Raw genomic sequence first — 12,632 nt, 5'->3', positions numbered from 1 at the left:
ATAACCGAGAACCACTTCACCCGACCCGCACCTATCCTACACATACATATGCACATAGGATATTAACACTCACCTTGTCGCCTTGATGAATGCTTCCAAGTAATCCGCAACTCGTTAATGGAAAGTACCTATTCCATTATCACAATTACAACAACACACTTAGAGTTGATTTACAAACCAACTCAATTCGACACTTAGTGCAAATTCGACCAATTGCACTTACAAGCACAATCCGCGCCCAAACTAACCAATAATCACTAATACTAGTGACAATGGTCCTAATATGCCAATTTAACCCAATCATAAGTGTTAAACACTTATCAATCTCAAAATCACCCAAAAACCCTAATTTTGACTCAATTCCAAAATTAGTCTTTCAAACATACAAAAAGGGTTCCAATACTTCCATAATCACTAAACCTAGTGATTAAACCCAATTACAAGTCCTAATCATAACCAATTTGTTCACCAACCCAAAATCCACTAATAATAACAATAAACCCGATTACAATCAACACTAAACTTACTTCATGAGTTTAAATGGGTTTATCAACAATTTAAGTTCAAACCCTAACTTGAATATCAAAATCAAACAATGAAATTCGGAGTTAGAACTTACCACAATAACCAAAATGAAGCTAGGAACGAGGTGAACAACTTTAAAACCCGAGACTTTGATCAATTCAAGCTCCTTCCTCTCCAAAACCCCAATTCTCTCACTAGAATTCTCCCCCTCTCTCTAAGATACTTGAGAGTGATGAATGGATGTGAAAATGATCCAAAAGTGGATCCAAACCAGCTGATAAGGCCTAAGATCCGGCCTCAAGTGAAAAGACCAAAAAGCCCTTCATTAAGCTTAAAATAGGAAAAGGCAGAATTCTGTCGCTGGGCATGTGCGCGACGCGCACACCTTATGGTGCGCGGCGCGCACCCATGTCTGGGCAGATTCTGACCTTTTAACTTTTACACTAAGCTTCATCCACTATACGTACATCATTTAAAACTCCGTGTGCCATAAATATTGGGGTCTTACAGTATTTATTAATTCGAAAATAATATATTAAACTATATATGAATTATTGAACCACTAACTGTGGACTACTAACTGTGGACTACTAACATTGGACAATTAAAATGAATTAAAATATTGATTATAACATATGAAACTAAACATTTCTTCAAGTTTTCCACTTGATTTCATCTTAAACATCATTTGTATCTTGACGAATACCATCTGCATTCAAACCCTTCGAAACTCTTGAAAACACCTCGGATTGATAACCAATGATTCAAATATGAGAGTGCTGATAAAGTAGCAAAGCTATAGATGGTCTTAATGACCAGAAGCTTAATAATAAAGAATGGTGTGTTGAAAAGGCTCAGTTTTGGAACTAAAAAATGGATTGAGCAGACTATGAAGGAGGCTGTGCATAAATCACAAAATCTGTACTTACAGAATCCATATGATTCAGTATCCGCTGAAATCTTTAGCGAATACTTTGCTCCTTACTTATTCTAAATCCTTGCGGAAAAGTTCGGCAACATCCTTTGATTTTAGATATTTTAAATTCTAAGATATCATCGTATCTTTCGTTAAAAATATCTTCGATATTTTTGAAGATACCTTCATAAATATCTCTGTCCGAAATTATCTATCTCCTCGTGCTATCTATGTTACATCATAAAGGAAACTATTTTAGTTTCTAAATTTTCTTTAAAATTCGAGTTTGAATTATGAATGGTTTCTGGAGAAGTGTAGGGAATTGAAGCATGAGTTAGTATAATATAATGACACTTGGCCAATGTGATTATATTACAGTAAGTCATGCTGAGTTTTTAATGGAACGTGATGATGGTTCACATATCATACCCTCATCATGTACCATGTTACATAACTCTTTCATTCTATTTAAACCCTAAACATACAAAAAAAAAAATATATTTTCTTGATAGTTCTATCTTTCCAGTGATTTCTGGTAATTTAACAAATCATATCGTGCTATTACAATTTCTTTCTTAGAACATTAGTCATGTTCATTCGAAATTCAAAGATTTAATCTACAAATTTCGAGATGTCTTGATCGCTTTACTTTAAGTCGAGAAGAAAACAAAAGCATGAAGCTTCAGAATAGAAGGAAGAAGAGGAGGGGTGAAAATAATGGAACGGAAGAGATGAATTTATAGTAAAATATCAGGCATAACAATCCAGGCAGATTACCACATTTAATAGGATTCTAATTTCCTTATTCACCGAAGAACCGAACATATAGATTTTGAAGATTATCTCTAGATTTCTTGAATTCTGGAAATCCACCGTGACTACGTCAAAAGTCGAGACGAATATTTTTACCTCATTTCACTCTTTTGCGATAGCTTCATTCATATTATTCGAGTAATCGAATTATTTTATCCCAATTCCTCAAATAGTGATAAAACTCTATTTAACAACTCATATTCGTCATGAAAAACATTCTTATTGTTAGCCATGACGACCTCGATCAAAATTCGGGATGAAATTTCTTTAACGGGTAGGTACTGTCATGACCCGGAAAATTTCGACTAATTTTGAACCAAACTCACGATACGATTTCATAATTCTGACATAATAAGCAAAGTACGTTATGTTGCGTCTCAAAATTTTTGAACCATTTTCGTACATTCATTTAACCTTCGACCATTTTCGACGATTCACGAACAATTAATTGTAAATAGATATGTGTGTGTGTGTGTGTGTGTATATATATATATATAATAATTGGTAATATAATTTGAAATATTATATGTTGATGTTAATAAAAGTAATTATGTGAAATTTTATTTAAAACCTATCTATATATAAAAATAAAGTATATTAGTTATATATTTTGTGATTTAAGACCTAATTAGTAATCGTCAGTAACACTCGTTTGTCATTCAATTGATACAAAAAAAATCTAAATACGAATTCATGATGAGATAAAGATAAACGTTGATCCATAATTAAGTTATATAAAATTTAAGATTATTAAGAATATTTTTACTTTGATGAGTTGAGTTTTAATACTCCGTATAGATTACTTGAAATTAAAAACATATAATGGATGAACCTTTTTGATCAGGTTTTACACCGCTAATGACTAAAATAAATAAATAGATTCAATTTAAAAATTTGGGATTTTTAGGAACACTTTTATATTTTAACTGTTTAGCAATGGACACGAAATAATACCCTTAATTATGTCGATAGAATGAGAATAAATGAGGGGCGGCTTCACTGTTGGGTTGAAATTCATATCCACTTAACAATTTAATATATAAATATATACACAACATTTGAAGTTGATCCAAGTCACAATAATTGAAGTTAATAAAGAAGAGTGCCTTCAATCTATTAGCTGTGGCAAGTGGAAGCCACTTGAGAATCATCTTTTCTGCAATACAAAACTACAAACATAAAAGTGAGATGAGACACACTTTAACAACTTATGAAGCATACACATTTGATGATCAACCATAACCAACGTAGTACATCAAAACCACCTCACCTTTTTAAACAATCATAAACCGCCATCTTCAACATCTATACCACTACCACCGGCCACCATAGTCGAACGACACCACCACTAACCCACCTCCGTTACACACATACACGAACCACCATTACCTTGCAAACCTTCACGAACTCTTCATCTATATAGATACATACACACGTACACCACCTTGATCATCACCACCATGAGCTTCCACCGACACCATCCTTCATCACTCTCCGCCATACCAACCACCGCAACCACCACCTTCTCATCTCTCTCTCTATCTAAATACCTCCCTCTCCTATCTTGATAACCGAGAACAATCGAACACCATTACCATCTTCAACCTCTAGATCACCACGATACCCTCATCGCCACCACTCTCTTCAACCCAAAACACCACTATGTACAATCACCATCACCGTGACCACCTTCCTTCTTGTTTTTTTTTCTTTTTCGTTAAACCCACTCCAACACCTTGGTTTAAAGTGGTTACATACTGAGCTCCATGCTCGAACTACTGTCTACTATATCTACTTCCTATTTTCTGATTTACTGCTTCTATCTTTCTGTTCGTTCGATTAAACCCATCTCAACAACCCATTTCGAAAAACAGCTGGTATCTTTCTCTTCTTCTTAATCGAAAACCTCAAACCTAGCAGCTAGAAACCCCGTTGTTGTTATCCGAGAACCTGCAATAATTCTTGTCGTTATGAGAAGATGATAAGCGATGATGATGCAGTGAAGATAGGAGATGGTGATGCAGTACGATTGTGCTACAGCAATGTTTAAGTTTTTCTGTTCTTGGTAGTTCAAATAGAAACCAACGACCACGTTTATTTTTCTTGGGTTTAGATTAATCAACTCTTGGGCTTATCATGTTGGGCCGAGAAAACGTTTTAGTAATTGGGTCGTGAGCAACATTGTTGTTATTGGGCTCTAGGTTTAGTCTTTTTTTGAATAAAATGGGAAAACTGCAAATGAGATTACATAAAATAAAAATCGGAATTAGAATAGAAAAGCAGATACAGAGGAATGGTGTGGGGTGTTATCGGGTTAGCGGGAGGTCGCGGGTTCAAACCCGGACTTGGACATTTTTTTTAAGGGCTACTTCTTTGAGGTAGTTTACTTATTACTCATTATTATTATTATTATTATTATTATTATTATTATTATTATTATTATTATTATTATTATTATTATTATTATTAATATTAATTATTATTATTGTTATTAGATTATTACAAATATTAAAAATATAATTATTAGTATTATTCATACATAAAATATTATTATCATTATTGTTAGTATTAGTAATATCATTTTTATTTTTATTATTATTATTATCATAAGTATTAGTATTAGCATTATTATTAGTAGTATTATGATCATTATAGTTATTATTATTAGTAACATTATTTTTTTAATTTATCATTTTTATTAAAATTAGTATTAATATTGAAATTAACATTTTTATTAAAATTATCATTTTTATTATTAAAATTTTCATTATTACTATTATTAGAATTATCATGATTTTTATCATAATTAGTATTATTTTTATCATTATTATTATTAGTATATTAATATTAATATATCAAATAAAGATTTTCTATATAAAAATATATTTATACGACTTAACTACATTAATATCAATATCAATATTACATATTAAATAATATTTTAAATGAGTAATTTCTATAATAAAATTTAATGTGATAAGTATTAGTTATATAAAATATATAGATTAAGTATAAATTTATCTATATAACATATAATATAACAAGTTTATTATTAATAATAATATATATAAATTGTTCGATTACTATTTTGTGGTAATATATATACTTGGTATAGGTTCGTGAATCTGAGGCCAACCCTGCATTGTTCAGTTTCGTCGTATGCATATTTTTACTACAAAATATCGTATAGTGAGTTTCATTATTCCCTTTTTATATATATTTTTGGGCTGAGAATACATGCGCTGCTTTTTAAATGTTTTACAAAATAGACACAAGTACTTGAAACTACATTCTATGGTTGGATTATTATACCGGATATGACCTCTATTAGCTTGGTAACATAAGAATTAGTGTTTATTATAATTGCCACTAATTGACGCGAATCCTAAAGATAGATAAATTCTCTAACAAACGAGTGGTTCTGTTCTCTACAGACGAGTGGTTCTATCGATCTATTCTCTACAGACGAGTGGTTCTGTTTATCCTTGGGGATATTTTGATGCATTTTGTTAATATGGGTTATCAGATGTTCACTATATGAATGATTTTTGTACACAGGTTATGTGTACGATTAAATATTTGAAATCTTGTGGTCTATTAAAATTATGGAAATGATTGTTAAACTAATGAACTCTTCAACCTTTTGGTTGACACTTTTAAGCATGTTTATTCTCAGGTATGAAAGAAATCTTTCGCAGTGCATTTGCTCATTTTAAAGATATTACTTGGAGTCATTCATGACATATTTCAAAAGACGTTGCATTCAAGTCAATCGGGTTCAAAAAGATTATTATTAAATCAATGACAGATTAGTCATTCATATTACGAGAATCATATATCATTTGTATCGATAGATTATATTTTGAAATGAGTTTGTCTTTTAAAGGAATGCAATGTTTATAAAACTCAGCATATAGAAGTCGAATACCTCGCAATGAAACCAATTGTTATGAAACGTTTATAAACGATATGAACGGGTCGTTAAAAAGGATGATTACACATTCATAACAATTTGCATGTGTAGAAAAATTCTAGGGTTCTTGCTCGATTCTACCAAAATGGTCACTTCTCACTCACACTACACACTTAATTTTTCTGCATTTGGGAAATAATAGAAGTAAAACATTGGTTTGCGAAATTATATTTTGAATCATATTTACACTTTCTACCCTTCTCTACTTATTTCTTTGCACATAAGGCCGTAAATCTTATTACATGACTAGTCCTTTTTGACCACCATCAATTAACTAACAGTAACAATTATATAAAATAATACCTTTTAAAATTAGGATGTTACAACTTTTTATCACTTAAACTGGGTCACGCTCTCATGACCCACGTCATGTACCATAAGGTTGGTACTTCAACACCAGCTCTTTAGCTCTCACATTCGTGTTGTTAGACGGAACACAAACTAGCTTAATAATAGAAGTGTCATTATATGAATAACATTAATGTAAATGTTTTTATATTATAACACAAGTAAGGACGTTTTCCTTGATGAACCCAAGCCAATTATAACCTCTTAAGAATTGTCAATTAGCCTTAAGACCCCACTTTAAAATTAGTTGTCTTGCAATCCATTGGAATGTCTTAAAATGTATATAGCTTGAATCGTGTGACAAACATCTATTTCTATTAACGTATACTTGTAAATTTGTAATGTTAATTGTTAGTTTCGCGTCACGTCATCTTAGAATTTCAACAAAAACATATATTTGAAAAGCTTTCTTATATTGATTACTCAATCATACGAACTCGTTGAAGAAGAAGAAGAAGAAGAAGAAGAAGAAGAAGAAGAAGAAGAAGAAGAAGAAGAAGAAGAAGAAGAAGAATAATAATAATGATGATGATGATGATGATGATGATGATGATGATGATGATGATGATGATGATGATGATGATGATGATGATGATGATGATAATAATAATAATAATAATAATAATAATAATAATAATAATAATAATAATAATAATAATAAGCATCGACATAATATTGTCCGGGATTATCTTGTTGATGTTTGTTATCGATCTGAAATTTCAGCGAGAAAGGAGGTTGACATTGGGTTGTCTGGAGGGAACGACAGGGCCCTCAGACCTGCAGATGTGTTACTTTATTCCTGGGATTGTGGTCGCGATGTTTGTGTTGACTTGACAGGGTCTTCTCCTTTGACACAGTCTGGGCTTTCTGACTTTGTCCCTGGACGTGCTGTGATTAATGCGGCTCGTCGGAAGCGGGTCAAGTACGAATCTAGTTGTCTGGCGATTGGTTATGGTTTCATTCCTTTTTCATTTTCTTCCCTTGGGGAATTAGAGAAGGAGGCTGTTTCTTTGCTAAAGCGGGTTCAGAAGAGTTCGATGGCGCAAGATATTGGTGCCGGTGCTGCTAATCATATTTTTACTAGGATAGGTTTTGTTATTGCTAGAGGTGTGGGGGCCCAGATTGTCTCTAGGCTTCCCACTAATTTTTTGTAAATTTTAAAACTTTTAAGTTTATTATTATTATTATTATAATAATAATAATAATAATAATAATAATAATAATGAAAGTTCTACGACGTCGTTTTATGGTTTGTGCCCGCCAGAATTTTGCTGCCCTCTTTCTAAAGAACTTATGAGAGACCCTGTTATTCTCTCTACTGGTCAGGTATTTTTTTTCTTCTTTTTTTTATATTAATAATAAATAATAATAATAATAATAATAATAATAATAATAATAATAATAATAATAATAATAATAATAATAATAATAATAATAATAATAATAATAATAATAAATCTTAAAGGAGGTAGTATGGTAGTTTGTATGATTGAAAGTTTCCGGTGGAAATCCAAGTTTAATTTCCAAGACCGCAGCGTTAATGAACTTTCAAACCTTAATACGACCAACTTTGAAGTTATCATATATGTTATAGAGGGTGGTGAAATTACACAAACTTGAACTCACTTCTCCATTAAATTTAAAATGAAATGATATAATTTACTTCCGCACACTAAATTTGAATTCACTTCTCCATTAAATCACCTTCAAAGTTGTAGAACCGATTTAAGAATATAAATCAATCGTTAATCTCAATATTGAATTTTATGTCAAAACCACTTTGAAACCTTAATCGATTTGCACTAGAATGAACGTTTTTTGGTTAGAAATCAATGGAAACAGTAGACGATTGAGAACGAAAACAACACGAATAGTTGCAGCTAGAGTTGTGTAAAAGTGAGTAACCTTTTAATAATATCTGAAACCCTCTATTTATAGGACATGATGTCCTATTCGTACGGACGTATTTCACGTCCGTACGAATGTGTCACTCATCTGTATTAGTACACAATGTGTTGTAAGTATTGTTACTAGTTTCCGAATTAAAATGAAACCATCACATGATAATCTAGTGGTTGGGGCTCTGAGTTATATTTTGTGGTGGTCAGTAAAGGGTTGGAAACAGCCAGAGAGGAATCTTCTAATCTACGTACATCAGAGTATGAGGTCAGATTACTCGCCCTTACGCATAGCCCGAATAGATTAAAAACCTTCCACCTTTTAGCTTTTTTTTTTACAGAATTAAAGTCACATGATGCACTTCACCATACATAGGCGTACCACCTAGTCGTATCATTTTATTCCCCTCCATTTGGCATATATATCTATGCCACCCTTTTAGCTATAGCTAACTCACCACACCACAATGTTGTCTTTTAATCTGACATCCATTTTTCACTTTACGACTCTGCTTGTTTTATCGTCATGTCTACTAATTGCATTCTCTTCAAAACTTGGTGCTCGGACACCATTGCTCACAAAGATCGGTAACGGCTACCGGTTGGTGTCGCTACAACAGTCATCGGACGGTGGGCTCGTTGGCCAGCTTCAGGTTAACCAGAAAAACAACATTTATGGCCCTGATATTCCTCTACTGCAGTTGTACATCAAGTAAACTTCATCTTATTCTGTTTTTATTTCCCATGTTTCTAGTTTTTCAGTTTTACTTTGATGAGTAAAATTAAACTTTGCTTGAATAATATAATTTCAAATTGTAGAAATATATGGATATAGGGTATTTAATTGAATATGGCAAAACAAGTAATTAAAAAGTAAATTTATGGAAGAAAAAAAAAAGTAATTAAAAAGTAATGGATATAGGACTGTGATTAAAAAGTAAATTTATGCCAAAAAAAAAAAAAAAAAAAAAAAAGATTGCACTTATTGATAAAAGATTGCACATTTTGTAGGACTGTGATTAAAAAGTAAATTTATCAAGAAGTGAGTGATTATTATTTTTAATGTACAAACAAAACAAAATATTCATATGTGATTTTATAACATTAAAAAAGTTCTTGTTATTATTAATCTATTTATTTATGGGTACGTGGTTAGTATATAATGGTTGTGAAATTAATTTCCGATGTTAAGTTCAAAGCTATACGGTACTTAACCTTCCTTTAGAGAAATTTAAGGATTTTTCTTAAGATTACTCCGTAATACAAAGCTATACAAGTATAAATATAAGTATAATGGTCATTAACTATATATATATTACCAAAATTTCTTGTTCAGGCACGAAACCAACGAGCGTTTAAGAGTCCACATATCCGACACAAACCAACAACGATGGGAAGTTCCGTACGATCTCGTACCAAGACACCAACCACCAACACCATCACCAACACAGCCACAACGACCACCTCCGACAAATACGGAATTCTCCAACGGCAAACTAATATTCAGCTACACCACCAACCCATTCTCATTCTCAATCAACCGCAAATCAACACGTGACACACTATTCAACACAACCTCATTAGTATTCAAAGACCAATACTTACAAATCTCAACTACATTACCTAAAACGGCGTCGTTGTATGGACTAGGTGAACACACACAACCACACGGGATTAAATTGTATCCTAAACATGATCCGTACACATTATGGACAACCGATCAATCCCCGATTAATTTGAATGTTGATCTTTACGGGTCACACCCGTTTTATATGGATTTAAGGAATGTGGGCGGGAAAGCGTATGCACATGGTGTTTTATTGTTGAATAGTAACGGAATGGATGTGTTTTATGAAGGGAGTTCGTTAAAGTATAATGTCATTGGGGGTATTTTCGATTTTTACTTCTTTTCCGGGCCCACGCCGTTAGCTGTCGTGGATCAGTACACGCAGCTTGTTGGTCGGCCTGCGCCTATGCCTTATTGGTCTTTCGGTTAGTACATCTCTTTTTAAAACAACTCACACATCTTAACATTAAACTTTTTTCACGAGTATATACATTCTGTCCACAACTGAACTTGAACTCATAACGTCATAGTTAAAGGGTCACCTCAATACCGTTAATCTCAACTCAACTTATTGAGTTTTGAAGACGTTACAAACTATAAGCAGTTAGAAATATGTTAATAGTTACACGTACATTATGTATTAGTGATTGAATACTAAAAGTTTCATTTTCATATGTTTTGCAGGATTTCATCAATGTAAATGGGGTTACTACAATCTTTCAGTGTTGGAAGATGTAGTTGACAATTACAGAAAGGCCGAAATCCCACTCGAAGTTATTTGGAACGACGCTGATTACATGGATGAACACAAAGACTTCACTCTTAACCCAAAAGCTTACCCTCAGGCAAAACTATACGAATTTTTGCAAAAAATACACACGCGTGGTATGAAGTACGTTGTGATTATCGACCCCGGGATAAGCGTTAATACGTCTTACGGGACCTACAAACGAGGCCTGGCGAAAGATGTTTTTATAAAGTACGAGGGTAACCCCTATTTGGGTCAAGTTTGGCCCGGGGTGGTAAACTTCCCGGATTTTCTCAACCCTACAACGGTTGATTGGTGGAGTGATGAAATTCGTAGGTTTCATGAGCTCGTCCCATTTGACGGGCTATGGATTGATATGAACGAGATCGCAAATTTTTGTTCGGGCTTGTGCACGCTTCCTCAAGAGAAGTGTCCAAGTGGAAGCAACCCGGGTGTGACGTGTTGTTTGTATTGCACAAATTTAACTAACACGAAATGGGATGATCCGCCTTATAAGATTAATGCATCGGGTACTCACGTACCGATCGGGTTCAAGACTATAGCTACTAGTGCGGTTCATTATAATGGAGTTCGAGAGTACGATGCTCATAGTTTGTACGGGTTCACCGAAGCTATTGCAACTTATAAGGCACTCCGGGCGCTTAAAGGGAAGCACCCGTTTATTTTGTCAAGATCCACTTTTGTTGGGTCGGGTCGTTACGCTGCCCATTGGACCGGTGACAACCAAGCTTCTTGGAATGATATAAAGTATTCAATATACACAATGTTGAATTTTGGGATTCTCGGTATTCCAATGGTGGGGTCCGATATATGTGGGTTTTTCGGGCAACCAAGTGAAGAACTATGTTGTCGTTGGATCGAGTTGGGTGCGTTTTACCCGTTTTCTAGAGACCACGCCGACTACTATACTCCACGTCACGAGCTTTACCAATGGGAGAGTGTAGCAATATCTGCTCGTAATGCTTTAGGTATGCGGTACAAGCTGCTTCCTTACTTGTACACGTTAACTTACGAGGCACACACTACGGGTGCACCCATTGCGCGTCCTCTGTTTTTCTCATTCCCAAACATCCGAAAATTATACGGGCTCAGCACTCAATTTTTGCTTGGTGAGAGACTGATGGTCTCACCGGTTCTAGACCCGGGTCAAACCAACGTATCAGCTGTGTTCCCTCCGGGAACATGGTACAATTTGTTTGACCCGCGTCAAGCAATAATTACAAAAAGAACCAAAACTTTCATCCTAGACGCTCCCTTGCACGTGATCAATGTCCATCTATACGAAAACACGATTCTCCCTATGCAAAAGGGAGCGTTGGTTACTAATGAAGCAAGAACGACACCGTTTACTCTGCTAGTAACGTTCCCAGTGGGTCCCACGAATGCACAAGCAAAAGGAAAGCTTTACCTCGATAACGACGAACATCCCGAGATGAAGCTTGGAAATGGTCAGTCAACTTACGTTGACTTTTTTGCGACTACTTCAGCACAAATGGTCAAAGTGTGGTCAATTGTTGAAGACAGTGAGTTTGCTCTTAAACAAGGTTTGGTTATCGAGAAAATTACCGTTTTAGGATCGAGTGGGGTCGGGGGATCATTTGCGCTCGAGGTTGAGGGCGAATCGGAACTTTTGGACGAGTCGAAAGTAATGTTGTTCGAAACCAAGCAAAACTGTTTAGGTATATCTAAAAGTGAATGTAATGAGTATAAAAGTGTGATTGTAGAAGTTTCAAAGTTAAGTATACCAATTGGTAAAATGTTTACAATGTCTTGGACAACAAAAAGTTAGTTAAAACATTCAACTGTGTTAGTATTCATAATTT

General features: G+C 33.9%; 1 protein-coding gene across 1 annotated transcript; it reads left to right on the top strand.

Moving 5' to 3' along the window:
• Positions 1-8,557: 8,557 nt before the first annotated feature.
• Positions 8,558-12,598, top strand: LOC139870376 (alpha-xylosidase 1-like). Its single transcript, XM_071858186.1, has 5 exons — positions 8,558-8,592; positions 8,684-8,741; positions 8,923-9,185; positions 9,810-10,465; positions 10,725-12,598. Exons 1-5 carry the CDS (start codon positions 8,558-8,560, stop codon positions 12,596-12,598), a joined length of 2,886 nt encoding a protein of 961 aa, XP_071714287.1.
• Positions 12,599-12,632: the final 34 nt, after the last annotated feature.

The sequence above is a fragment of the Rutidosis leptorrhynchoides genome, chromosome 10, assembly GCF_046630445.1.
Source record: "Rutidosis leptorrhynchoides isolate AG116_Rl617_1_P2 chromosome 10, CSIRO_AGI_Rlap_v1, whole genome shotgun sequence".
NCBI classification, from domain to species: Eukaryota; Viridiplantae; Streptophyta; class Magnoliopsida; order Asterales; family Asteraceae; genus Rutidosis; species Rutidosis leptorrhynchoides.
The sequence above is the reverse complement of the archived record's forward strand: the minus strand, read 5'-3'. Positions and strand labels throughout refer to the sequence as shown.